The sequence below is a fragment of the Ips typographus genome, linkage group LG2 (genome assembly GCF_016097725.1).
Source record: "Ips typographus isolate SLU linkage group LG2, UJ_Ityp_2.0, whole genome shotgun sequence".
In the NCBI taxonomy this organism is placed as follows: Eukaryota; Metazoa; Arthropoda; class Insecta; order Coleoptera; family Curculionidae; genus Ips; species Ips typographus.
In genome coordinates, this window is record NC_138423.1 from 25,075,887 (window position 1) to 25,100,408 (window position 24,522).

Consider the following 24,522-nt stretch of genomic DNA (forward strand, 5'->3'; position numbering starts at 1 on the left):
CGGGATACAAAATTAAAAATAAGCGAGCGTCTTCGAAAACGGAGGCGTGGCCAGAATGCGATGATGGACGGAAGGACACGATGGTTTCCGGATTCCCAAGGTTGCCTAGCGCGCGCACAAGTTTGTCGAGGGTATTGAATACTTACGGCGTTTGGCAACAGCGCGCTAAAAATATGGCCTACTTGATATTTTTTTCGTTTTCTGTCTTTCTCCCGCGCATGCAATTACCTACGTTTCTCTGTCCGTTACACGGTTCTCCTATGGTCGCTTTTGGATTTACCACACCTGTATAACAAGAAAATTTGCAAAAAAGGTTCGATATAACTTTTTTATTTAAACTCTTATAGTTTTCACTAAAACGCCATTAGAAAGAGGATAAAAAATACTACAAAATGAGCCAAAACTGGCCTCTCATACATAATTATTCCCTAACGCATTATTAGTTAAGCAACCAACCACACGACTGAAAAATGTAAACTACGGATTTGTGTTGAATTGTTAATAATTTCCAAGATGTTTGAGAGCATCACATGCGTCGAGTTTATCTTTGATTTTTAAAGAAGGTATTCCTAAAAGTAAATATGCACTGTGACGTTTTGGTGAATTAATCCCAGTTTAAGCTGTAGTGGCTGTAGCTAGTTTTTCAATAAAATCAAAAAAAAGTCATCATGTAAAGATTTTTTAATTCTTTCCAGAAATATTTACATCCAAGTACTACCTACAATAAATCTTAATACTCTTACATGCTACTACTAAATGTTGGCAGTGGCGGTACATAATAATACTTTTTTGGTTTAGCTACTGCTTTTTCAATTTTTTTTTCAGACTTATTGCTTTTTGGTTTTAAAGTATCAATATCTGGCACATGTTTCAGCAACTTTACTGGTCTTACTGAACCGAAAAAATCAGTTATAGGCACTGTAGCTGGGTTTCTAAGGAAAAGATCTGTCCTAACTCCCACTGTGGACATGCAGGCGCTTTTTGGACAAACTTTCAACTGAAATTAAACTGTTTTATTTTGTTTGTTAGAGAACTTTAAACTTACAAATTCTCCCATAGACTGATTACTTTCAGGGGTGACATTTTCCAAGAATTCCAATGCATAATAAGTGTATCTGTCAATGATGTAAACTCCTATAGCTGGATCAACATGATGCTGTAATAATTTAATTTTAAAATACATCAATGTGTGTTGGTTACTAAAAAATACTGACAGACAATGAGTCTTCTCCCACCATGGAACTTCCAACAGCTAAAATATTTGGAGAATAAAACCTCTCATACATTGAAGCAGCTTGGCAAGTGTCTATCATGAAAAATACTTCATGATATCTGTAACTTGTATTTGTTAGGAAGTAAAAATGGGGGGAACTGTTCTAAACAACCTTTGCTTTTGCCACATTTGCTCTAAAGCATCAGCCATCTCCTGACTAGTAATTTCTTCAGAATCTTGGAATTTTAAGAACCCATCCCCACCATGTCCAGTTAAATATATCAAAACATTGCTGCCCTCATCAGAAAGCAATTGCTTTGACCGTGGAGTGCCAGGAGGCAATCTACCAGTCAACAGTCTTACAAAGTTTTCCACTGTTACCTGGCAGCAACCAAGTTAATTTTCAACACTGAACCAACTTTGAAACTTACTTCATAGCCCCGATAATCAACCTCAACATCATCTCCATACACATTAATATGTTGGTTTGCATTATTAAACACAGTGGCCGGTCGAGGGTTTCTAGGATTGCAAGCCATGTCGTCTGCGATCATTAGAATAATTTGACTATCAGGAATGCCCAAACGCTTCACACTTCGGTATATTGAAAGGACATTAGCAACATGCCGATAGTTGAACCAAAAACGGCTTGTGTCCACTAAAACTGCCCAATTATTAGTGTGATTTTTGCCCAGCTTGTCTAGGAAACCAGGATCAAGCTACAACATAATTTTTTTCAAGCAATTTGTTGGTTGTTTAACGTTTTTCCTTTTATACCTGAGTGGAGTATGTTTGAGCTATTAACGCTAAAATAAAACTAACAGCAATAATGTTTTTCAGTAAAGGATACATTTGCTTTTCTTAAACGCTGACTACTTTAGATGTAAAGTTTAAAATCATTTATATGAATGTAGGAATTAGGCACTTAAACAAACTGTCATCAACAGCTGTTTTGGACAGACGTAAATTTTTGTTAGGGCAAACACTGGCAAACAGTCCATACCTTCTTATGGGAAATAGAGATTTATTTAGCATAAATTTATAGTTTTTGAAATTTAGAGGAAGAATATGCCCGGTTTTTGTTGTGTGATCAAATGTGGAAGTAGAGGAAACAGGGACAATGTAGGGTTTTTCCGTATTCCGCGTGTTTTAACCCCAAATCACAAAAAGCATCTTATTGAACTATCAATATTGAGGAGACAGCAATGGATTGCAGCCATAAAAAGAGATGATTTTACAGAAAGTAAATTAAAAAACGCACAAGTTTGTTCTAAACATTTCTTAGGAGGTAAGAAGGTTCATAGAGTAATAGTAAACTATTTTCACAATTTGCATATGTGATGTGTAGTGTATTGCCTTGTAGGAAGGCCAGCCAAGTTGACTGAAGATATACATCCTGACTGGGTACCATCACTAAATCTGGGATACTCAAAAAAAACTGTAGAAAATATTGATCGCTATGAACGCCAGAAGAAAAGACAACAGTTACTTGAAGTTGAAGATAAGCAAGAACAAATAGTAAGTCATATTCAGAACTTAGAGTTGAGACAAGCAAGTGCATAACAGTGTGTGTGCAAAGGTAATACCTGACATAGTTTCATTTCATATTATTACTAGTTTTTAAACAGGTGATTAGTTACTAATTATGAAGTTTGATTGAGCTACTCCTGTCCGTAGCATATTTTAATTTTTTTCAGAGTAATTGGGCAGTTATTATTATAAAGAACTACTTTTAATGCAAATTTGATTTTTAACCTAGGTAGCTGGTGCTTCTTCAACGCCTCTTACTGATATAAATCAATCTGAAGATGATGTAAACCAACAGTGTGATATGAATGTGTCTAAATCAACTCAAACAAATATTGATATGTTTGAGATTAGTAAATTGTATTTGGATCTATTCTCCAAAACAGATTTGATTTCAAAGATGTTGAAAACTCAAATATGTTCCAAAGCAATAAACAAAGATGATGCTAAAACACACTATTATACAGGACTTCTGTCCTATAGACATTTTGAGATTATTGTTTCAACAGTAAAACCATATGTAAAAGTTCATGGAAACTATACCTTAATACCCGAAGATCAAATTCTGTTAACACTAATGAAGTTGAGATTAAGTTTGGACTATACAGACCTTGGATATAGATTTGGAATAAGCTCTGTAACAGCTTCATTTTATTTTAAAACCATTGTACATATCATGTACATGCGATTTAAAAGTTTAATAATTTGGCCAGAAAGAGCAGTTTTGAGGAAAACTATGCCAAAATGTTTTCGGGAAAGTTTTCATGATCAAACTACAATAATAATAGATTGTTTCGAAATAAAATGCCAAAGACCCTCCAATCTACTTGCTGCTGCTCAGTCATGGTCCAACTATAAGCACAGTCAAACCATTAAATACCTAATTGGCATTACTCCTCAGGGTTCTATATCCTATATAAGTGAAGGTTGGGGGGGCAGAATTTCAGACAAATATATAACCCAAAATTCAACTTTTTTAAATAACTTATGCCCAGGAGATATTGTGATGGCTGACAGAGGTTTTTTAATAAAAGAATTTGTCGAGTTGTTTCAGGCAACAGTGAAAATACCTGCATTTACAAGAGGTAAAGATCAATTACATCCAGTAGATTTGGAAAGTACTCGAGCAATAGCTCATGTACGCATACACGTCGAGCGAGTTATAGGTACAATACGTCAAAAGTATAGAATACTCAATGGTCCTCTACCCATTCATTTATTGGCATCACGTAAAACTAATGCATTAGTAGATGAAGTTGTGCTAGTATGTTGTGCCTTAGTAAATTTATGTCCATCAGTGGTACCCTTATAAGCTATTTAATATCCATATTTCTAGATGATAGAAATGACTAGATTCTATAATTTAACTGCTTTTTACTTTACTTTTTTTTAGGAAATGTTTATTACTTTAATTAAAACAATTTTTGGTTTACCATAGTGTATTATTTATATACCTATACCTATTTGTATTTTCTAATCTCAGCTGAAATTAGATATCTAATATGATACAAACTTATTTATAACTAAAGTTTATTCAATGTTGAAAAAATATTATAACATCAAAAAAACATATTATATTATATTTACAGGACTGAAAATAAAATGAAGAGTAAGTAAGTAATTACATAACTAACATTTTAACAAATAATTATTTTAATTATCAAACAGAGTTTTTTAAAGTTGATATCACCCCTATCACCTGCAGTTTGAGCAAAGCCACAGGTTTTTAGGGATTTCTTTTAAATTTATACACTTGAAGTGGTACCACTTAATTTTACAATTTTCATTGTCACAACAAATCATTGGTAAATTATCTTCAGTAGACTTACAAATACAATATGTCAAAGTTTTTTCACTGTTTTGAGTAAAATATTTGCCTAACAACTCTGGCATAATGACTTTCTTATGAAATTGTGCACTTTTTTCTGAGTGAAAGTGCCAAAATTCTGCATCAAATTGAACTCTTTCTACAAATAGCTCATTTGATGGACTCCATACCACAAAATCACAGTAAAAAGTTTTTGTGACAGCCATTTGTTGCTGTATTTGAAAGTAGTAAGTGTGTGACTTATCTAAAGATATTCCATTCTCACTTTGTTTCAAAAAAAAAGAAGAGTTCATAGTCATCTCCTCAATAGATTTTTTTCGAAGGACATATGGGCACTTCACTTCCACACACCCAGAACCACAACATGAACAGGACACTAATGCATCTGGTGATGCTCCAAAATAAGGGTAATCAGGGTGCACACATAGTCCAACTGGTTTTAATTCTAATTGTTCATGGCAGATTTGATTTTCATGTTTATATGCTTCTAGAGCATCTTTCTCATGGTTTTTTCCCCACTCAGTTGCTGCTGTCTTAAAAGTGCATTCCAAAGGATAACATATCTGTTTAATTAAAGACAGTGATGGCTTTGCCACTGATGTTCTTGTTGCTCCCTTAAAATGTGAGGCTGTTATACGCCCTATTCTTTGTTCAAACCACATCTGGGAAGCTGATTGCTCAATAGTGATTTCTTGAATTTTTCTGCAATCATCCCCACTGACCTGTATGTTTAATGAGATACCTAAGGTGATCAGGTCCTCTAGGGAATATGAAAACAACTCATCTTCATAAAGTCCTTTATAGGGGTTCACAACATTCAAATTTGTGTTGCATTCCATTTCCATAGCAATTTGGCTGGCAAAAGGTTCTGTGACTCTCATTAAAGCAGATGAGCCGACATCCTTATTGATTGAGAAAAGCATATTATTTAATTCTTCAGAAGATATGGCTGGAATGCTTTGGGAGTCTGAATAAGTAAATGTCGGCCCATAGTTGATACTGCTGACTGGCATATATTCTACTTTTGTCTGACTGACTGAAGGAACATTCCACATAGCCCTTACGTCTGTGCATGAAGTATTTGCTTTAGCAGTCGAAATATATTCTGCAGCATACAACAATGCTCCTACATGGCTGCAAACTTCACTAATCCCTGCCATACACGTACAATGTGCTGTTACAACACTACCATCCTGTTGACATATAATCCATGCCTGTAGAGGAGGTAAGTTCATTTTTTGGGAGTGTTTAACCTAGAAATATTATGAAATTATTACTTCCAAACATAATCAAATGCTGCTTAAGCTTTAAATTACCTTCCCTTTGAGAATGAAATGATCATTCACTTTTACCACTCTGCAGTCAGTTACAAATCCGGCTTCAAAGTATTTATATGAGTTTAAACTCTTATAAGCCTTCATTTGCAGCGAAGTATAGTAACTGGTGGTAAGAACTAAATAGCTTACTAAATCCATATTAGTTACCGGTGGAAAATTTGCTGGATTGATGCTAAAGTCCGTATTATCCAGTTCAAATGGATCTACACTGTTAACAGCCTTTAGTTTCTCTTTGTACCTGACGGCCACATCTGGATAATCGGAGCATAACTTAACATAGTAGTTACTCATACTTATTCTCTCTCTGATTAGAATTTATAAATCACTTTGAACTGCTTTAAAAAGCTCAAAATCACAAGAAAACTGCAAGTAACACCTTAAAGCTCATAAGACACCACACTGAATTTTACGGTGTTTGCCCTAACTAAAATTTTTGACGTACATCAGCTGTTTTCCTTAAGTGCCTAATTATTGTAATTACTATTTACTTATTGAAATTATTTTAGGTTAGGTTCGTTTTGCAAACAGAGATCTTCTTTTTCATTTGTCATTTGTCACTTTTTAGCTTTCCTTTTTTGTCAACAAACAATAAATTAAGAATTATTAATTTTGTCGGTTATTGGTTATTGTAGTGTTTAAAATTAATTTTTTTAATAATATTTAGAAAATTTAATACATCCTGTCTAAAGATAGTTTACTACAACTAAAATTAAACACACAAACTCTGTTATTTGGTCTATTAATTAAAGGTTATGTTTCAGTGACTTTTGTGCCTGCAAAGGTAGCAAATTTATATTATTGATTACTAAAGCAGTTTTATTATTAGAAGTTTTTATAACTGATAAGTCTCATTTATCTCATTTACACGACCTGATAAATTGGAGTATGTTTGAAACAGTTACCCACTAGAAACAGTGCATAATTTTTTCAACATGGAAAAGTTTAATAAAATTGTAGATCATGTTATTCTCAATCAAATTTCTGCTGAGGAGTGCAAAATCTGTCAGGTAAAAATACTGGGCCCCAGTGTAGAACAGTCACATTATAATTCAAAGAAGCATAGTAACAAAGTTAATGCTTATCGAGAAGATGCTATTAAAATGATGGTTGAAAACCAGAATGCTCTTTCCAATGGTGACTCCTCTAAATTTACAGTTCCACTAATTTATGCTAAGTAAGTATGCAAACACATTCATCTTTCAAATATTGTGTGGTTTTTTTTGTTTCTAGACCAGAAGTAGCTAAAATATTTAAGTGTGGAGTGTGCAAAATAGATCTAGACTCAAAAACCTGGAAGGATACCCATGTTAACCAGTTTCCACATGATGATTTACTCAAATTGAAGAGAGAAACCTTGAGGAAAGGTTAGTAAGCTTTCCTTAACAAACTTCATATTTATGTATTAATAATATGTTTTAATGTAAAACAGGATACAAGGATGATTTATATAGCATTTATCAAAGCAAATATATTTATTGTCACATCTGCAATGTGGTGTTGCAGTGTGCTTCTAGTGTCAAGTCTCACTGTCAGTCTGCTAAGCATCAAACAAAATTTAATAACTTGGATATTCCATTGTCTGTAAGTTGCCTCTGTCAGTAATAAATTGAATTTAAAACATATAATAAGAAACACAACAAATTTTAGTTTTTTAACTGTTTCAATGCATATTTGTAGGATATTCCTGGTTATTTGTGTAAATGGTTTTTCTGCAAGGTATGCAATATAAATTTGGATGGTACCAGCCATTCAGAGAGCCATTATGCTGCTTTTCAGCAAAGGTAAATCATTGTCACATTACTAGTATACATGTATTAGTTAGTTTATGTCTAGGTTAGCTAGTACTCTATCTATAAACAACTACAAGTTTAGAATTAATTAGAAAGAAAAGCTGCATTTTTAAATGTTGTTACATTGGTGGCATTTGTGGAACCAGCAGAGCGAATGTGACGTCACAATGACGTAATTTGAGAGTTGGTCAAATTATGGTTTTGCCAAATTACGTCATCGTGATGTCATATTCGCTCTGCTCCTTACATGGAGGGTATCATTACTGGACAGAATTTGAGATTGTTTTGTTTGCAGATATGGGCCTGTCACTGTCAATACTACTAAAACTGACTTTCCAGGTGAGATTAGAAATTATTAATAGGGGAGGACAAATTAATGCTTCTTTTTATAGTAAACACCATTGCGCCCAAAGCCAAGGTATTTAAAAATTCGAGTGTCCAAGTTAATCAATTAGATTTGGCAGTGTTGCCAGTTGCAACAAGCGATAATAGTGCAAATATCAAAAATGAAGTTCTAATGGAATTGGAAAAACTGGCGCAAACCCTTTACTACTCTAAGAAGGTGCCTTTAGATGAGGCCCTTAAGTACCTGAAAAAAGTAAATGGCGAAGTTTTAAGTATTATAGAAAAATCAGAAAAAAACATTTCTCATGATGAGGATCAGGCAAGTTTGCAGGAAACTGTAGAAAATAGTGATGTCACAAATGAAACTGATGTGTCAAACAATCCGGCCATCGTTGATAATGTTTCTGAGGAAATTACAGGCCAAATTGATGAGGCACAGGAAGTTGAGCCTGATACAAGAGAAAAACCGCTACTGGATGAAACGGCTGGAAAAAAACTAGGAGCCATTCCAAAAAAGTATAAAACCACCGAGGAATTAGCGGTAGAAATTGCCCAAGAGATGAGAAGAGAACAAAAAAAAATCGGTTGGGAAAAAAAAGTAGAAGTACTTATGGAAATTTATAGTCTGCTGTGGTACATGCCAACATCAGATGAGAAACCAAATTTTCCCTGGCAAGAAATATTGGATTGTTTGAAGGCATTTAACGCGACTATTGAGAGAGAAACTAGCCCCTTTTTTATTCTGAAAAGTGATTGTGATTCTAGGTAAAAATTTATAAGATTTCTATCTAAAAGAAAGTTTATTATTGATTGCCAATGTATGGATGTGTATTAACTGACAGCTTTTTATGATGTGTTTTTGATTGTTACTTATTATAGTTAAGTTTTGTTATTTTAATTTAGTGCTGCGAAAACACAAGCATTATCCAGTTCTTGAGGTTTCAGGTCTAATGCGTTTAAATAATAAACAGTATTGCTTTTATAAGTGTGGATTTACTCAGTAAAGTAATATTTTGGTATACATACAGCTAAGGAAATTTCAAAATTACTCATAAGAAATGGTAAGAGGGAAAATATGCTTTTGTCACTAAATTTTATGTATTCAGCAGTATTCATTGTCAGTATAAATCCCATACATGTTGTAGCCCTTTACAACATTCTTTCAATATCTTTTGGTTACCTGAACTCGTTAGGGATTTTAATCATCAGTCAACCAAAAAGCTTTCTAATTAGTTTGAAGCAGTGACCGCTTCAAAAATGTCAACGATAATCTTAAGTGACCCTAAAGCGAATCAGGTGTAATCTAAAACCGGAAGAAAGAACAATACCAACTGAATCCGAAATGAGTTTATAGTTATAACCGTAGTTGCACGTCTGACGCTATCGTTCCTGCATTATTCAGTCCCCTATCAATCGAAGACATCGCAATTAAAATAAATTGCTCGATGCTAATAATAAATAAATCGGATATGGTACGATTACTGAATTAGCAACAAAGTTTATCAGAGAGTGGCAGTGTTTTAACGCGTTTAGATTGAAAACCGCTTTAGAAGAGTTTCCGTGGTTTTTTCCTAAATCTGTTATCAAAACCGCACGTTCACCGATGCAGCAATTTTTATCGAAATTGAAATTAGTTACAAAAGTGAGTAATAGTGTTAATCATTTTTTTTTATGAAAAATGATTGTGGTTTTATGGTGAAGTCAAAATTATGTAATATAGCCAGTAACTTCCAGTCAAATTTGCGTTAGTGTTGAAAGACGATGTTGAAACTTTTAGTGTTGTGTACTGTCTTCAGTTTACTGTTTTTATGGATAGAAGCTTACAATTTGGACGTTGATCATGCAATTTTGTTTGGAAAACCGTCAAATGAAGCTGAACGCTCTTATTTCGGATATTCTGTGGTATTATACCGGGGTGAAGGACAGTCCAAATGGTTAGTATTCTACGATTACTATAACTAGAGTTATTAGCACAGAAATTATCTGTTATACTGGATATACTTTTTTGCACTGAAATATTAGATAAGTTTATCAAAATCGTGGTTCTTCTAAATTTGTGATCCATATCCAGACTTTTAAATTTTTAGATTGAGCTGTACAAATAGTTTGAAGACTTAATAAATTTTATTTTAAATAAATTTATTACCCTTGTATTTTAACTTTTTCTTTAGCCAAATTGAATGTTTTAGGCTGAAAGTTGGAGCACCTAGGGGCCTCTACAAAAACCTTTCAACCCGGTCCGGTTTGGTGTACCATTGCCCTTACATGCAAACCTGCTATGTTGATCAGAGATTCAATTATTCTGGTTAGTTTAAATGGCAATTTATTGATTTTATTATATTTTACATAAATAAATCTTTGTCATTATAGTTGACCTGGCGGACTCCTGGATCGGTGGAGCCATGGACATAAATTACAAGTACAAAGTTTTAGGGGCAAGTACCACCAACATTTTTTTCTATGCTTAATTAATACTGTTATGTACTTTTCAACCAGGTCTCTGTCAGCAGATATCAGAACTCATTCAAAAAAGACCTTACCATGACTGGAGGCCTGTTTTTAGAAAATATCTCAAAGGGTTATCTAGAGAAGCTGTATTCATCACCATTTGAAAGTAAGAAAGTAAATTTTTTTTTAATTCAGGGTAATGTTTTTGTTTGATTTTAGGCCACCCTTACAAGCGCTCGATGAGATATAATGCAATGGCGTTAGGAGGGTTTTCAATTCATTTTCCTGAAGTAAGTTCTCAGTTAGGTTTTAATAACTGGCTAAATGTTCTAGAATGTTTTCAGGAAAGCGATGAACTTCTTGCCGGCGCACCAGGGGTTTTCAACTTTGTAGGCTCAGTTTTCCGGATTAGAAACTTGAACGAATCCAGGCAAAATTGGACCGATCAAGAAGTAGATGCCGTAGGGAACTATTACGAACACTCAGGTGAGTTACGGTCTTAAATACTGCATAGTTTGATGTAAAAACTGTTTGGTTTTTATTAGGCTACGCTGTTACGTCAGGACATTTTTACATGGAAAATCAACTCTATTATGCGTCAGGACTTCCCAAAGGATTTGAGAATGCCGCCGGGAAGTTGCCTCATATATTATCAGGATCAGTGAGTTATTGTTTTGTTTTTTTATCTAGCTTTGGTTAAATTAAACTGGCGGAATAATAGTAGGGCCTAAAATGCAAATTTTCCTGGTAAAGTAAAATATTTACTGGTGTTTTATTTTGTATAGGTTAATGAACAATTGCAATGTTGCAAAATGGGTAAGTATCAATTTACAAATTTAAACTGACCAAATAATTTCCAAATGCTCTGTTAGTCTAAAAAAATGTAAAAACACTATAAAAGCTTTCAAAACAGTCTAGAAGCTTCCAAAAGCTTTTAGAACACTCTAAAGGCTTCCAAATGATCTTCAGCTAGTCTAGAAGCTCTCAAAAATTTTCAAGGCAGTGTAAAAGCTTCTAAAGCAGTTTAAAAACTTCAATAAGTTTCTATAGAACCCTCCATAAGTTTTCAAATGCTTTAAAAGTACTTCAAAACCTTCAATGCTTTTTAAACTCTCCTGAAACCTTCCAAATGCTCCTAGAGTAGTCTAAAGGATTTCAAAATACTACAGAAACTCCAAAATATTTCTAAAGCAGTCGAAAGCCTTCCAAAAGCTTTTAGAAGAGTCTAGAAGTTCTCAAAACATTTCAAGACAGTCTAAAAGTTTTCGTATGTTTTTATAGCAGTTTAAAGGCTTTCAAAAGTATCTAAAATCGTCTACAAAGTTTCAAATGTCTTAAAAGCAGTCCAGAATCTTCAATGCTCCTAAAGTAGTCTAAAAAGATTTCCAAAAACACTACAGAAACTCCGAAATGCTTTTAAAGCAGTCGGAAAGCCTGTCAAAACGGTCTAAAACTTTCCAAAAGCTTTTAGAACAGTCTAAAATATTCCAAATGCTCTTCAACAAGTCTAGAAGATACCAAAACAGTCTAGAAGCTTCCAAAAAATTCTAGATCCATCTATGAATTTCCAAATGCCTCTTACAATCCAGAACCTTCAATATGGTCTTTAAACTGTCCAAAAACCTTCCAAATACTCGTCGTCCGGTCTGTCAAAACGATCTAAAACTTTCCAAAAGCTTTTAGAAGATATCAAAACAGTCTAAAAGCTTCCAAATTTTCTAGAACCGTCCAAGAGTATCCAAATGACTCTAAAGCATTTCAGAACCTTCAGTATGCTCTTTAAACTGTCCAAAGGCTCCTCAAGTAGTTAAAAAAAATTTGAACGTTTTCAAAACAACAAAGTTTAAAATTTTCCTTTTTTAAAAATGTCTAGATCTTGAACTCAAAAAAAGTAAAAAGTTTTGCATCTCTGAAAGAGTTTTGTGCTTTTTTACAGGTTTTTATTATTTTTTGACGAAAATAATTTTGCTTTTTAAGCGCTTTTGTTCACAATTTTAGTGCTTTTTAATCCGGACTCTATAATATTAACTTTGAGAAAATTCAACCAAATGAATCCATACAAAAACAATAAACATAATTTACAGGTGGTTATGTTTACATTCAACTCGGCCAATTCGAAATCAAAAAATGAGAAGGAAGTGCCAGCCAAAATAAAAGAAATCCTTCTAGGAAACCAGTTTGGTGAACATTTTGGTGCTTCTCTTACCGCAGGCGATTTGGACGGTGATGGTTTGGACGATTTGATCGTAGGTGCTCCATTTAGATGTAACGACGAAAGGGGCTACAATCACGGTAGTGCTTTTATATTTTACGGAAATCGAGTAGGTTTACACATTCTAGGTTCACTGAGTTTTCTATTAATTACTGTATATATTCAGAAAACGCTGGTCAATTCAAGACAGTCTAGGTTAGATGGAACAGCATCTGCGGGGCAATTTGGTTTAGCATTGATGTTGCTTGGTGATTTGGATCGTGACGGCTCAAATGGTATTTAACACTTAGTACTACTTACTGTAAAAAATAAAACAGTTGTTATTACATTTAGAATTGGCCATTGCCGCTCCAAATGAAAACGAAGGTACCGGAGCCGTTTACATATACAGTTACGACGATATGTCCAGAAGTTTGACATTGTCGCAAAAAATTTCAGGAAAAGATGTGCATTCTAGTTTGAAAGGGTTTGGTATAAGCTTATCCAGACCTACTGATATAGACGATAATGGCTTTCTTGGTACCAACTTCTATATATTTTTATCAAAAAAAATCAAAATGTTTTTTTTTTAGATTTTGCTGTTGGTTCAGCAATTTCTGGGCATGCGGTATTACTGCGAACCAAACCGACCGTGAGGGTATATACCAGCATAAGAGCACCCAAAAGCTTTAGACAATCGAATACGACGTTTAAGTTCCAGTGTTGTTACTTTTTTTCCGGATTTGTTCAAACAAACCTCAGTAAGACAATATTCTGTCAATATTTTTTCTAAGCTTTATTTGTTTCTAACACTTGCAGCTCTGAGCAGAAATTTAACAGTTGACCGAGAATTTTATAGGTTTTACTTTAAAAATCGTAAAACTAATGTGGATGAGAGACAAATCGAATTTGTTGCAGATCGAGAGTATTGTGAAGACGTCCATTTAGTGAAAGTCAGTCTAATTTACAATAGTAATTAACAAGTATACAATGTTATTTACTTGTAGATGTCGTCACAGAATCACAATGATTCAATTGTGATTGAATTAAGTTATGTATTGCCAGAAAGTGCGAAAAACAATGGCAAAAACGTTGTGGTGATAAACGATAAAGTCAATAACGGATCAAAGGACAGTTTTTGCAAAAACTGTCCGGTTCTAAGCAAAAAAAGTGTGGACAAATATAGTCATTCGGTTATATGGGATCACAATTGCGAACATGATGGTCGAATGAAGCCTTGCTTGGCCGATTTGATAGTTGAGGCGCAATTTCTTCATTTAAAGTAAGAATGGGAAAAAATACTTTTATTTGGTGAAAAACTGATGACTTTCAGAAACTTCAATACTTTTGTCGTTGGATCTGACGAGTTGCTCAACTTGCAAATTAACCGAACCAATCACGGAGACCCTGCCTATTTACCATCGTTGATGATCAGAGTGCCAAAAGGGGTAAATTACGTTTTTGGCCCGGCGGATTGCCAGATCACTTCCATTCAAACTGTTACTTGTAAAGGACATGATGTCCTATACAATAATGTAAGTCACATCCATGTTATAAAGACACAAAATTTTACTGAGTAATTTCTAGATAACAAGTCTTCTGAAATTTAGCGTAAACTCTGACGATACTTCCAGTAATTTAACATTCTTTGTTAATGCCTCTACAATAACTGACAATGTTAGTAAAAGAAGCAGTTTAAATTTGACTTTAAATTTACGAAGAGAAGCGGATATTTACTTAACTTCGTAAGTCACATAAGACGTTTGTTTGACTGTTTTTTTAAATTATTTTATAAAGGTTTTCTAAGGAGTCTAGTTACGTATATTACCAAACCAAACCGACGTTAATACAGAATACGTTTAAGGTAATTACATGATGTATTATATTAGAAATCTTTCAGTGTTAATGTAAAGTATGGAATACAGTTTTCTAATCAAAAATTGATGCTTGAGTTAGTGTAAAATTATACACACACTCAACACTGTCCTCCATACTTAACAACAATCACAAAACATTTTTAGTTAGAAAAGTTTGGTCCAAGTGCCACACCTCCAGTAAAACTGGACGTAATCTTCCCTTACAAACTCAAATCTCTCCACAATGGCGTTTTTAAGCAATTTGTAAAACTATTACCCAATCAATACCTAAGCAGCCTTACGGACAGTCCTTCGGTGATCTGCAATCAACAACCGACCACTTTCAAAGGAAAAATAACTCATCAAACCATTCACAACAAAACTTCCGGATCCAGGACGTTAAACTTGAATTGCGCGCTGGAAAATGTTGCTTGTGCCCTTATCAATTGTACGATTAGCGTTTTTGAAAGCGTACAGCAAACCCATGCGGAGGTTTCACTTGAATTTGAAGTGAATATGGAGAATTTGACTGAAGCTTATGGAAGTAAGGCTTAATTACTTATTTAAGAATAAAGACATTAACAAATTGTGTTTGTAGAAGGGTTGTCTGAAAAAGACCAAATTACAATCGATATTCAGGGTTTGGTGTCCATTAAAGGGTTCAACCAAAGTGGAATTCGGTATAAATTTTTAGGTGATTGTAATAATGCATTTTAGCAATGTAGTGATGTTTTAGGAGCGACTTTTCTAATTTGACTAACTTGATTTTGATCTATAAAGATGGAAAAATATCTTTTTGGATTTTGATTGGTTCGGCCGTAGTTGGATTGATTTTTTTAATTTGTGTAATCGTCGCTTTATGGAAGGTTAGTTCAATTTCTGTTATTATTCAAAGTGCTATAATTTTGTCCGAGGGGTATAAAGTAATTTAAAATGCCTCACCAGTTTAAAAAATTCTAAAAAGTATAAAATCAGTTGAAAACGATTTACAACCTAGTATCACATTATTTTAGGTTGGATTCTTTGAAAGAAAAGAACACGAGTGGTTGCTTCAACTGAAAGAAGAGGTCTGAATAATCCGTTCCTAATTGACATTAAAAATAACATTTCTTTCTTATAAATAGGCATTAAAGGAAGAAAAGTTAATAGAAGAAATGATTGAGAAAGAATTGCAATCTGCTGAACCGTTTCGGGGGGATCCAGTTTTTAGGTATATAAAACCAGAGGATTTGGATACATGTTGGAATAATTTACAGAAAAAGAACCAGGATAATGAAATCCTGCTAGAGGAGGTAGATTTAAAAATTGACTGAATAACTTTTGTTTATAATTCTTTGTAAATATAATAATAATTTTGTATAATAAATGTTGTTTTTGATTTCTTTGACCAAATTTATTAAATTGCAAGCTCAATTCGGAAATCATCATAAATAGCATTCTCAGTTTCGCATGTGCAAACCTTAAAAGAGGCGCCCGACAGCGAGACGCCTTTAACTATCCAGCATCTGGATGCGAGTTTCCAGGAATTCGATGAAATTATTTCGAGTGGTGCTTTGTAAATAAAGAGTAAGTACAGCAGGGAAATTTTCTTTTAAATTATTTTCTGAGGGTTTTTTGTCTTCTGTATAATATTTGTATTATGTTAGGCAAAAAAAAAGTTTTTGAAACCTTTAAAATTATTGTTTGTAACTTTTATCTTACTGACTTATTATTTATTTGTAATGTTAATTTTATTTTTATTTCAGGCAATGATAATGTCTATAGGGAGTTTTAGCGGTGATGTCGGATTTGCAGGTGTCAATTTGCAAGTCAATTTACTTGCTATCTCACTGGCTGTTATTTCTGAAACTTTGGCGTTAAGAAGATATATGCCAGGTATTTTAACCATTATTATTGAATAAGTTTTTTTTTGGAGCTATATTGTTGAAATGTTAAACCCTAGAAAATCTGATCTTCCATGATTATCTCTCCTTATCACTGCTTTACCTATCTATCCATACCTTCAGCGTGTTCAACTGAGAATATGATTCCTTAGACGTTTATGAATAAGATTTGGACGTATTATCATTTTGTTGTTGTTCAACCTATTTTGTTTTTAAGGAAAAATCACTGTGTCTGTTTTTGTTTGGTTACTGCCACTATAAAAAGAGACAGAAAGAGTCTTTATACAGGAAATAACAGCAAGCAGCAGCAAGCAATTAACAGCTTAATTTTCAAACTGAATAAGGTTTTTTTTCGCTTGGCGTAAAATTCTGTACAACGGAAAATCCCATTAAAACACTCGTTTGTTTTAAAAAAAAATCGCATCATTTTAAAGATACAGGATGTCAAAGTTTAAATTGTTTTTTGGTCATTTTAAGCATTTCATTTAAAATAACAAAGTTTCTGCTATATTTTAGTTCAAACGGCAATTATGATCTTCATAATCGTCTAAGGTACCATCCCCACTGTTGGACACCCTGTATATTTCAATAAGGTAAATAAAACACTATAATTTTGTTTTGGTACCAAAGAACTATATTGAATTAAGTGATAAAAATCAAGGTAAAATGAAGTGACTTAATAATGTAGCAGAAAGGTAAATTGTTGAATGTGATGTGATATTACAACTTTAGTTTACTTTGATTTTTGTCATAAATACCGTATACTACTAGGATAAAAATATAATAATCCGTAAAACATGTACAAAATCTACTTTTTATGTAAACTATCAATATATCTAACATAAGGGTAAAAGGTCTAAAACGGTAAGAAAATCAACAATCTTTGGAAGGCGCTACTATAATGTGATAGTGACAACACAAAAAACGCCGTTCTAACAACACAGTGTATACAATTTTCTTGGTCCTATAGATTTATTATTAAAATAACGGTTTTATCCTAATACCACAGACAAACTTGATATTATATATTCTACAGGCTAAATCTACTTCAAAAATACTTTGGTCTTGACCATATAATTTTTGATCGCATTAGAGAGACATTAGTTTAATCATTCAGAATAAAATTATGGTTTTTTAATAAGGTCTCACAAATATTACGCTGTTAAGGTTTTAGTGAGCAAAATTCCCTGAAATGAGAGTATTGTTGACAATTAGACATTGATGCACACTTAATAACGTCTAGTTTCACAAATTTTGTGAGTAAAGTGATTTATTTTGCACTGCACGCCGCCTCTACGGGCATTTTGTGCAATACTTCGTCTAGAAGTTGCAACGCTCTGTGCAGATGTACCTCAATCCAACACGGGGTTTCTTTGATTTTCTTTCTGGGGTAGTCTCTGCCCCATCCTTTCACGAAACTGAGCCTCAGAATACACAATCGTCGTAAATCATCCACCTGTAAAACATCACAAATGATTTAATTATGTTTTTAACTGAAAATAGTTGTTGTACGTACTCCAATACCCGCTGCGGCTGATAAACTCACTGCTGGAGCAATGCCTCCGACTGAATGCGGTCCTGGAATATGTCCAGCTACCGCAGCTGCTTGAGCTGCAGCTGCAGCCTGAGCTGAAACGGCTTGATTAGTCATTTGGTGGTGGCACTGTCGAAGATCAAACACCTAAAAAAAACTTTTTCTTTTTCTGTTCTTGACTAGTTCAAACAAAGTTCAAAAATTGTGTTTTATAGATTTGCTTTTTCTTGCCTGGGCTAAAACCATTTAAATAAAAAATAATAAGCACTTACTTTGATATTAGCTCCTGGAAAAATTTTATGAACTGCTTCTCCTGGTTGCCTTCCATTTTCCCTATCCAGATAATAACTTTGAACGAATACCGAGTGGTCACTCAAACATCTTAGCCAAACATCCCCTTCGCCCTTTAAGGTTAGTTCCACGCCTCTACCGATGTGTAGCCGTGATTTCTCACTTTGTTCTGTTCGATGCACGTTGCTCAATGCGCCCAAACAGAATCGATTTGCCCTGCTCGGGTCCACATAACCATCAACGGACACAGTAGGAATTTTGGATAACACTTTGAACGTTTCTCCCACTTGAGTATCCAACTCAAAGTAGGCAATCGAACACCAATATTCTGGAAGCGCTTGTTTGGATAACAACCCTACAAATATTTTACTAGTACACCCTATATTCACTTTATTTTAGTTGCCTTACCAGTGCTGCTAGCATTTTCAGGAGGCATGGTCATCTGCTGCTCCCAGTTATTCACCGGATAGACGTTATTCTTGATAGGCCCATTCGAGTTTTCTGAAATGTTCTGTAAAGGAATTTGAGGTAGCTGAGGTTGAGGAATTAAATTTGCAGGTGCTTGAGCTGCTTCCAGTAAAACTTGATTTCCCCGGTCTTGAGAATTGTTGAAGTAGTGCAAGTTAGGTTTCTCCGCAGGAATAACACTTGAAGGCTAAAAAAATAGTTAATACAACTTGTAAAAAACACTTTTAACGTTGAAACTTACTTGTGGAATTTTTGGTGGGGGTCTAGTGACTGGTTGATGCGGTGGTGACATGTGATGCTGATGATGAGGTGAACGTGCCCAATTGTTTAGATCCGAACCTTGATCGGGAGGTAGTAAAGGTTCTTCTTTGGGTAATGGCATATTTTGCATATGTAAGCCGTACATTGCTGGTTGGTTGATCATGTGATGTTGAGGGTGGTGGTGTTGAACGGTTTGACCCAGTCCTAAAAGTAGTATTAAAGTCAGAAAGGATTGTACCTACAACATGATGAGATAATCAGGATGGCTATTACATGATTATGATTCAGGAAAATTTACGGTACTACAAATTATAGTAAATCACCAATTTGGATATGCAGCAACATCTCTGTGACCCCTGCAGCCTTTCAATAACATTCTCCCTACAAATAACTGGTAGATAATAATAAAATCTGAGCCTAATCATCCTTTTGTTAACAAAAAAAGCAAAATTTGCCAGTCATATAGGTATGCCAACACTCAGTAATAAACTAGAGAATTATTGTAAATGAAGCAGGTAGGAATACCTTTCAACCTTGAAGGTGGGCCCATTGTACCCTAAAACAGGCCTTATATTATAAGCCTTGGTGAACAATAGAAATAGAAGTGCGTAGCGGATTTTCACTCATAATCTTGAAATTCTGCTTTCTCTAGTAAAAGTGCAAAAAAAAAACGTTATCTCTTCAAAGAATTTTTGAAAATTACCTTCTAAATACCACTGAACACCTTCCAAAAACTGCCAGTCGTTTCTATATTCATTTTGCAAATGTCTGAAGCCTGGAAAAACTAAGTTTGACAGAAAAAGCGTTGGCGTTTTATAGTTTTAAAAGGACTACTTTACTGACTTTTACATTTTAGATTTGACCCACCCTGTAACACGTAATGTTACACCTGTGACGTCACGCATCCCTATTGCTCTACCAGTGCTCTATTACCACCATGAAGGGTACCAAAGAGTCGTCTGAATACTCTTTGATTTTCGTGCAAATATTTATAATTGTTTTTAGTAACGTTTAGTTTAGGTTATAGTACAAATTCTTGAAATTAGATTTTGACAGAGATAGTTTAAGGACTTTTTCCATTGGTATGTACAAAAATGTCAATCAGGGTCGCTAGACCAACTGACTGACTGACTTAAATGTGACAGTTGTCACGTGACACAGCCCGTACCGCAGTAACTGTTAGATTATCATCTGATTGGTGAAAAAAGCATTAACCGAACTTAGTTTATGAGTTAAACTCCGCGTGAAAAAGCAAAGTTACCAAAAGGCCTGTATTTTGGCGGAAGCTGTAGTAGCATAGGACATCTTGTTTTATCGCAATGAGTTAAAATGAGACAGATATTGTAAACAAAACGTCTAAACTGTCTCTAATCACAATGAACAACGTTAATCAGTAACTTGTTGGTGTTGCTAAGGTCGCATTCGTTTTCACTCTTCATGGAGGGAGCAGAGCTTTCTTGACGACACAATGACGTAATTTGACAGTTGGTGAAATTATGATTTGCCAAAATTACGTCATCGTGACGTCAAAAACGCTTCATGTAGCTTGAAAACGAATGCGGCCCAAATTGAGTCAAATCAAGTGTAAGGGGCCAAAGTTATAACGAACCTTCTCGCTGTCATAGGAATCATGTTATGAGCTGTCAAATTATGACATTTTAGTACAATACTAGTGGTGTTGTGATCTTCTTATAGATCAGGAAACAAATACACTAATTTTTGTCAATAGAAAGTAAATAGGGAATATACAAGTTATTTTACCCATATCACTCTCCACATCCATAATTCCATTGTTGGGTCTTTGTGGGGCCGAATGCAAGGTGAGAGAGGACAAATCCAAGCCCGGTGAAACGACACGTTCATAATGATAAGGATTAACGCATACGAGATCGCACTTGAGATCAAACGCGTACGTGCATAATTTCAAATGTTTGAGTTCGTTTTTGTGCAAATCGGGCCAGCGCCATATCCGCGCGTAGATCACGTGGGGAAATCCTTTTCGCGCCGCCACCTGTAGCCGCCCGTCCAAAGTTCGTTGTATCGTGACGCACTTACTAGGCTGGGTACCACCCGTTGTTATGGCAACGATCAGCGAATCCAACTCGTCCCGTTTCTCCTTCAGCTTTTTCACCAACGATTCGATGGCCCTACGTGCGAATCCTTCACTTTCGCCCCCCTGACGATGACACATCAAGGTGTGCACGATATTCTGACACGCATCCGCCGACGATGGTATATTCTGATTTATCGACGACATTTATTTTGCGTTTTCCGACCCGCGAGAAGTAAGGTTAGGTACATGCGGACCGGGCATGTATTCGAAACTAACCACAGACACGCCGAAACGTCGAACGATCGGGCATGCGACTTTGCCTGCCTGAATCGCTGGAACTTCTCGATAGGATTTTAAAATTAGCTCGCCTCAAACGGGTCGGGTACCCGACTGTTGATCATTATGAAAGAAAACGGTTTGGTAAATAAACGTGCACTTTCGGGCTGTCAAATGGGGTTCGAAAGCAGGTTTCTATTGACCCGTGTTTATAGGAAGCCGCACAGTGGCGGCGTTCCAACAATTTTTCCATTCTTAAAATAAATTTCTTTAACGACCTTCGCATATTTATAAACACCATCGCGCTATAATTAGACAACAAAATGTACTTAACGCATTTTATTTGTTAAATTTTATACGGTGCTTAATAAAGCATTAATCATTTCTATACAAGTAATAAGAATTTCAATATTACTCCTAATTAGTCCTAATTAAGTTGGTCCATAAATGGCCGTGTGAGCAACTCTCCAATGACGTCACATCCGTTCTGGTTGACTGACACATGTCACTTATGATTTTTTTTACCCATCAAGAGTTATTACTTTCTCCCAGTGTTGCCAACCGTTTCACGTTCTTCGCCGCCACCGGCTATTCAATATTCCGCTACATTTGCCAAAACTCCGCTACAACCAAAAAAAAAGTAGCCTAAGCGCGATTAAATGGTATTTTATTTGAGAATTAGTTTTATTTGTTCAGCTTAACCAGTACGTAGTTTAAATAGTAAAATTTTTTGGTAAAACTGCAGATTTACGTTTAACTGTATACATACCACTGCTTTATTTTTACTGTCTGAATATATTTAAATTTCCGCTACTTAAGCTACAATATGTTAATTCCGCCGCTACATAGATCGAAAATCCGCTACAGTAGCGGAATTCCGCTACGGTTGGCAACACTGCTTTCTCCTCTACCTGTTTATCTTGTAAGGATAGTTTGAAATTTCCTGTAACTATAAATTTTCAAAAGAAGGACTATATTTATTGCAAGCGAATGCTGTCGATACGAAGCGAATAAACTTCATAAGTGATCGAATGTCTGCCAGACCGGATGTGACGACATTTGACAGCATAATTTTGCATTTTCCAAACTTCTGGTCTGGTACAGGAATTTTGGCTATTTTACTGTCAAAGCAACTATTCAGTACGCCACTGGCTATAGAAGGAACATTTGCCAATTCAATGACTTCTGGGAAGGTCAGTTATAACGGGTTGTGTTGGGAGTTGATGTATGCATATAAAAGATATCTATTTACTTCGAACTGGTTGTTATGTCCTCCTATCGGTTATTTGTCGATTGGAAGTTGGTAATCCAGCTTTTACGACTTGTAAACTACTTGCCTATAACACCTCAAAAGGTGATAAAAAAAGATTTACAACTCTCTGTAAATATAGCACAATAAAATACTGTATTTTACAGGGTAATTCCAAAGTTTAATTTAACCTTTCATCATTACATAGGGCTTAAAAAATCTTTTGCCAAAACCCTTCATTTTAATGAATGAATGATATCCTTTCAAATTTTTTCTTTATCTATCGTTCTCGTTCGTTAACTATGATTACTTTTTCCCTATCTTTTTTGATTGTCTCTTCCTCTTTTTCTCTGTTTTCTTCAAACTGCCTTCTGTTTCTTTGTGGTGTCCTTATTTGACACGCGCTTTGATTACTATATGCAGCTAGAAATTTCGTTCAAGCTTCAAAATATAGCCTGTGGATTCAGCTTTCCTTTATCTCAACACAATTTTCTTTAAAAAATTACATAAAACCGAGATATTTGACTGAAATACAATCTGCATCTGTACGACTATAAATATATCGGTTTATTTGAAACACACAACAACATATTCTCTATGTGGAATAAAATACATTGTAATACTGTTGTACAAACATTATAAATTTTTGTAGATGAACCTGGAAGAGTAGATCCAGAAAAAAATCGTCCGGCCCATCACATGCGTAAAATTCAGAAAGTACCAAGAATACCCAAACACGAACTACCAAAAGAAAATAACACTGTGGTAGTGGGTATGGTTGGTAGTAACTCAGTGCTCAAATGCAATGTTGGATCTGATAACGTTACGGTAATGAATTCTATTTATTAATAGTGTACCTAGCAACTATCTCAGAAGTATATGACTATTATTTTAGGTTTTGTGGGTTAAACATACCACTAATGGAAATTCGACAACAACGACGGTTTTGACTCTAAACAATAACACGTTAGTGGACGACAAACGCTTTTTAGCCGTAACCGAAAATAATTCAAGGGTAAAAGCTCTATCAATATAACTTAGAAAATTCATATCCTCGATCTGCTTATAAGTTACAGTACTAGCGCTTTTAGATATGGGCTTTACATGTAAGATATGCCAAACCGTCAGATGCCGGACAGTATGAATGCCAAGTGTGCAATCCACCCACTTTTAGCATCTTAGTCCGCCTAGATCTATTTGGTAAGCTCTGTTCCTACTCTTTAAAACCACTTAAAGTTTAATTTGATATTTTGTGTTTCAGAAGCTCGAGCTGTCATTCTCGGTAATAACGTCAAAGAGGTCGATAAAGGATTTCCAATTAGACTCAGTTGCATTATAAACTCAACCAGCCCACATAGAATAAAAATGCGGCCTACCTATATGTTTTGGTGGGTAAATTAACATTTTCTCTGAATTTTCACTATCAAATATCCTATTTAGGTACCATGGAAATAGAATGATAAACTACGATTTAAAGGATGGAGCAGTAGTTAGGGAGGGACGTCTGGCAACCGAGCTTATTTTCCAAAGGGCTCTTCCAGAACATGCAGGAAACTATTCGTGTGTTCCATCGAATGCACGACAAGCTAGTGTCCAAGTTATTGTTCGTTATTCTGGTAAGCTTTTATTATCTTTAAATCTTTATTCGCTTGTATAGTGTAATATTGTTTTTTTTATAGGGGAAAAACCGTTGTCATCAGCCATGGTAGCCCCTTCTGAAAACTCAGCATTTCACTTGTATTCTAGTAATATTTTTATTATTTTGCTTTTAGCAGTTGAAATTTTATTTTATCAATGAATTGACACTTATTAACAGAGATTCACTATGAAATGTTGCATCTAATTTATTCCACAAAATGCTGATGCTGAACACATGAAATGGTGTCGTAGCGGTGTATTTCTTCAACGAATACAATAAAATGTTATCAGATGTTATAGCTTGAAATATCGCTAAAGTTTTTTGGATATTAGA

At 34.7% G+C, this 24,522-nt stretch overlaps 6 protein-coding genes and 1 long non-coding RNA gene across 10 annotated transcripts; 4 read left to right on the forward strand and 3 right to left on the reverse strand.

Moving 5' to 3' along the window:
* Positions 1 to 666: 666 nt before the first annotated feature.
* On the reverse strand, positions 667 to 6,480 carry PIG-K (Phosphatidylinositol glycan anchor biosynthesis class K). Its single transcript, XM_081972475.1, has 7 exons — positions 6,372 to 6,480; positions 1,991 to 2,128; positions 1,645 to 1,932; positions 1,386 to 1,594; positions 1,215 to 1,332; positions 1,046 to 1,156; positions 667 to 997 (listed from the first exon to the last, which is right to left on the reverse strand). The coding sequence occupies exons 2-7, from the start codon at positions 2,063 to 2,065 to the stop codon at positions 740 to 742; spliced, it is 1,059 nt and encodes a 352-aa protein (XP_081828601.1). The 5' UTR covers positions 2,066 to 2,128; positions 6,372 to 6,480; the 3' UTR covers positions 667 to 739.
* On the forward strand, positions 2,135 to 4,172 carry LOC145724304 (uncharacterized). The gene is made up of 2 exons (XR_014176970.1): positions 2,135 to 2,501; positions 2,577 to 4,172. It is a non-coding gene; the product is annotated as an uncharacterized LOC145724304 (long non-coding RNA).
* LOC145724298 (uncharacterized) lies at positions 4,300 to 6,364 on the reverse strand. Its single transcript, XM_081972470.1, has 2 exons — positions 5,885 to 6,364; positions 4,300 to 5,821 (listed from the first exon to the last, which is right to left on the reverse strand). Exons 1-2 carry the CDS (start codon positions 6,194 to 6,196, stop codon positions 4,436 to 4,438), a joined length of 1,698 nt encoding a protein of 565 aa, XP_081828596.1. The 5' UTR covers positions 6,197 to 6,364; the 3' UTR covers positions 4,300 to 4,435.
* Positions 6,481 to 6,497: 17 nt separating the features above from the next.
* Positions 6,498 to 9,025, forward strand: LOC145724300 (uncharacterized). Of its 3 annotated transcripts, none has more exons than XM_081972474.1 (7): positions 6,498 to 6,654; positions 6,863 to 7,079; positions 7,136 to 7,269; positions 7,335 to 7,486; positions 7,583 to 7,686; positions 7,991 to 8,034; positions 8,088 to 9,025. In XM_081972474.1, exons 2-7 carry the CDS (start codon positions 7,006 to 7,008, stop codon positions 8,807 to 8,809), a joined length of 1,230 nt encoding a protein of 409 aa, XP_081828600.1. In that variant the 5' UTR covers positions 6,498 to 6,654; positions 6,863 to 7,005; the 3' UTR covers positions 8,810 to 9,025. The 3 variants fall into 3 exon arrangements, with proteins under 3 accessions (XP_081828600.1, XP_081828599.1, XP_081828598.1); XM_081972473.1 differs by having other exon boundaries at positions 6,508 to 6,686; XM_081972472.1 differs by having other exon boundaries at positions 6,526 to 7,079.
* A 218-nt stretch (positions 9,026 to 9,243) lies between these two features.
* LOC145724297 (integrin alpha-4-like) lies at positions 9,244 to 15,901 on the forward strand. The gene is made up of 21 exons (XM_081972469.1): positions 9,244 to 9,974; positions 10,230 to 10,345; positions 10,411 to 10,475; positions 10,537 to 10,654; positions 10,708 to 10,778; positions 10,833 to 10,974; positions 11,034 to 11,149; positions 12,573 to 12,809; positions 12,867 to 12,975; positions 13,034 to 13,219; positions 13,273 to 13,440; positions 13,499 to 13,632; positions 13,687 to 13,961; positions 14,013 to 14,214; positions 14,267 to 14,424; positions 14,477 to 14,543; positions 14,701 to 15,079; positions 15,134 to 15,215; positions 15,272 to 15,401; positions 15,549 to 15,602; positions 15,660 to 15,901. The coding sequence occupies exons 1-21, from the start codon at positions 9,802 to 9,804 to the stop codon at positions 15,846 to 15,848; spliced, it is 3,171 nt and encodes a 1,056-aa protein (XP_081828595.1). The 5' UTR covers positions 9,244 to 9,801; the 3' UTR covers positions 15,849 to 15,901.
* Positions 15,902 to 15,970: 69 nt separating this feature from the next.
* On the forward strand, positions 15,971 to 24,414 carry LOC145724303 (lachesin-like). 2 transcript variants are annotated; one of them, XM_081972476.1, is made up of 8 exons: positions 15,971 to 16,101; positions 16,281 to 16,410; positions 23,203 to 23,378; positions 23,446 to 23,565; positions 23,642 to 23,750; positions 23,812 to 23,938; positions 23,991 to 24,166; positions 24,230 to 24,414. In XM_081972476.1, exons 2-8 carry the CDS (start codon positions 16,284 to 16,286, stop codon positions 24,346 to 24,348), a joined length of 954 nt encoding a protein of 317 aa, XP_081828602.1. In that variant the 5' UTR covers positions 15,971 to 16,101; positions 16,281 to 16,283; the 3' UTR covers positions 24,349 to 24,414. The 2 variants fall into 2 exon arrangements, with proteins under 2 accessions (XP_081828602.1, XP_081828603.1); XM_081972477.1 differs by lacking the exons at positions 15,971 to 16,101; positions 16,281 to 16,410 and adding an exon at positions 22,206 to 22,494.
* On the reverse strand, positions 17,030 to 21,545 carry LOC145724299 (SMAD family member 4-like). Its single transcript, XM_081972471.1, has 6 exons — positions 20,734 to 21,545; positions 18,953 to 19,176; positions 18,652 to 18,898; positions 18,225 to 18,598; positions 17,935 to 18,099; positions 17,030 to 17,874 (listed from the first exon to the last, which is right to left on the reverse strand). The coding sequence occupies exons 1-6, from the start codon at positions 21,227 to 21,229 to the stop codon at positions 17,689 to 17,691; spliced, it is 1,692 nt and encodes a 563-aa protein (XP_081828597.1). The 5' UTR covers positions 21,230 to 21,545; the 3' UTR covers positions 17,030 to 17,688.
* Positions 24,415 to 24,522: the final 108 nt, after the last annotated feature.

What these genes read in the sequence shown, in the direction of transcription:
- PIG-K (XM_081972475.1), bottom strand. Translation starts at nt 2,065, where the DNA reads ATGTATCCTTTACTGAAAAACATTATTGCTGTTAGTTTTATTTTAGCG. An exon ending in TTGATTATCGGGGCTATGAA is followed by an intron (nt 1,595 to 1,644) that starts GTAAGTTTCAAA and finishes GGTTGCTGCCAG; the next exon opens with GTAACAGTGGAAAACTTTGT. An exon ending in CAAATGTGGCAAAAGCAAAG is followed by an intron (nt 1,333 to 1,385) that starts GTTGTTTAGAAC and finishes TACAAGTTACAG; the next exon opens with ATATCATGAAGTATTTTTCA.
- LOC145724298 (XM_081972470.1), bottom strand. Translation starts at nt 6,196, where the DNA reads ATGAGTAACTACTATGTTAAGTTATGCTCCGATTATCCAGATGTGGCC. An exon ending in ATTTCATTCTCAAAGGGAAG is followed by an intron (nt 5,822 to 5,884) that starts GTAATTTAAAGC and finishes TAATATTTCTAG; the next exon opens with GTTAAACACTCCCAAAAAAT.
- LOC145724300 (XM_081972472.1), top strand. Translation starts at nt 6,838, where the DNA reads ATGGAAAAGTTTAATAAAATTGTAGATCATGTTATTCTCAATCAAATT. An exon ending in ACTTGGATATTCCATTGTCT is followed by an intron (nt 7,487 to 7,582) that starts GTAAGTTGCCTC and finishes GCATATTTGTAG; the next exon opens with GATATTCCTGGTTATTTGTG. An exon ending in TATGCTGCTTTTCAGCAAAG is followed by an intron (nt 7,687 to 7,990) that starts GTAAATCATTGT and finishes TTTTGTTTGCAG; the next exon opens with ATATGGGCCTGTCACTGTCA.
- LOC145724297 (XM_081972469.1), top strand. Translation starts at nt 9,802, where the DNA reads ATGTTGAAACTTTTAGTGTTGTGTACTGTCTTCAGTTTACTGTTTTTA. An exon ending in CTCATATATTATCAGGATCA is followed by an intron (nt 11,150 to 12,572) that starts GTGAGTTATTGT and finishes CATAATTTACAG; the next exon opens with GTGGTTATGTTTACATTCAA. An exon ending in TAATCGTCGCTTTATGGAAG is followed by an intron (nt 15,402 to 15,548) that starts GTTAGTTCAATT and finishes ACATTATTTTAG; the next exon opens with GTTGGATTCTTTGAAAGAAA.
- LOC145724303 (XM_081972476.1), top strand. Translation starts at nt 16,284, where the DNA reads ATGATAATGTCTATAGGGAGTTTTAGCGGTGATGTCGGATTTGCAGGT. An exon ending in GTTAAGAAGATATATGCCAG is followed by an intron (nt 16,411 to 23,202) that starts GTATTTTAACCA and finishes AAATTTTTGTAG; the next exon opens with ATGAACCTGGAAGAGTAGAT. An exon ending in AGTCCGCCTAGATCTATTTG is followed by an intron (nt 23,751 to 23,811) that starts GTAAGCTCTGTT and finishes TTTGTGTTTCAG; the next exon opens with AAGCTCGAGCTGTCATTCTC.
- LOC145724299 (XM_081972471.1), bottom strand. Translation starts at nt 21,229, where the DNA reads ATGTCGTCGATAAATCAGAATATACCATCGTCGGCGGATGCGTGTCAG. An exon ending in GGATGTGGAGAGTGATATGG is followed by an intron (nt 19,177 to 20,733) that starts GTAAAATAACTT and finishes TACTACTTTTAG; the next exon opens with GACTGGGTCAAACCGTTCAA. An exon ending in TGAAAATGCTAGCAGCACTG is followed by an intron (nt 18,599 to 18,651) that starts GTAAGGCAACTA and finishes AAATATTTGTAG; the next exon opens with GGTTGTTATCCAAACAAGCG.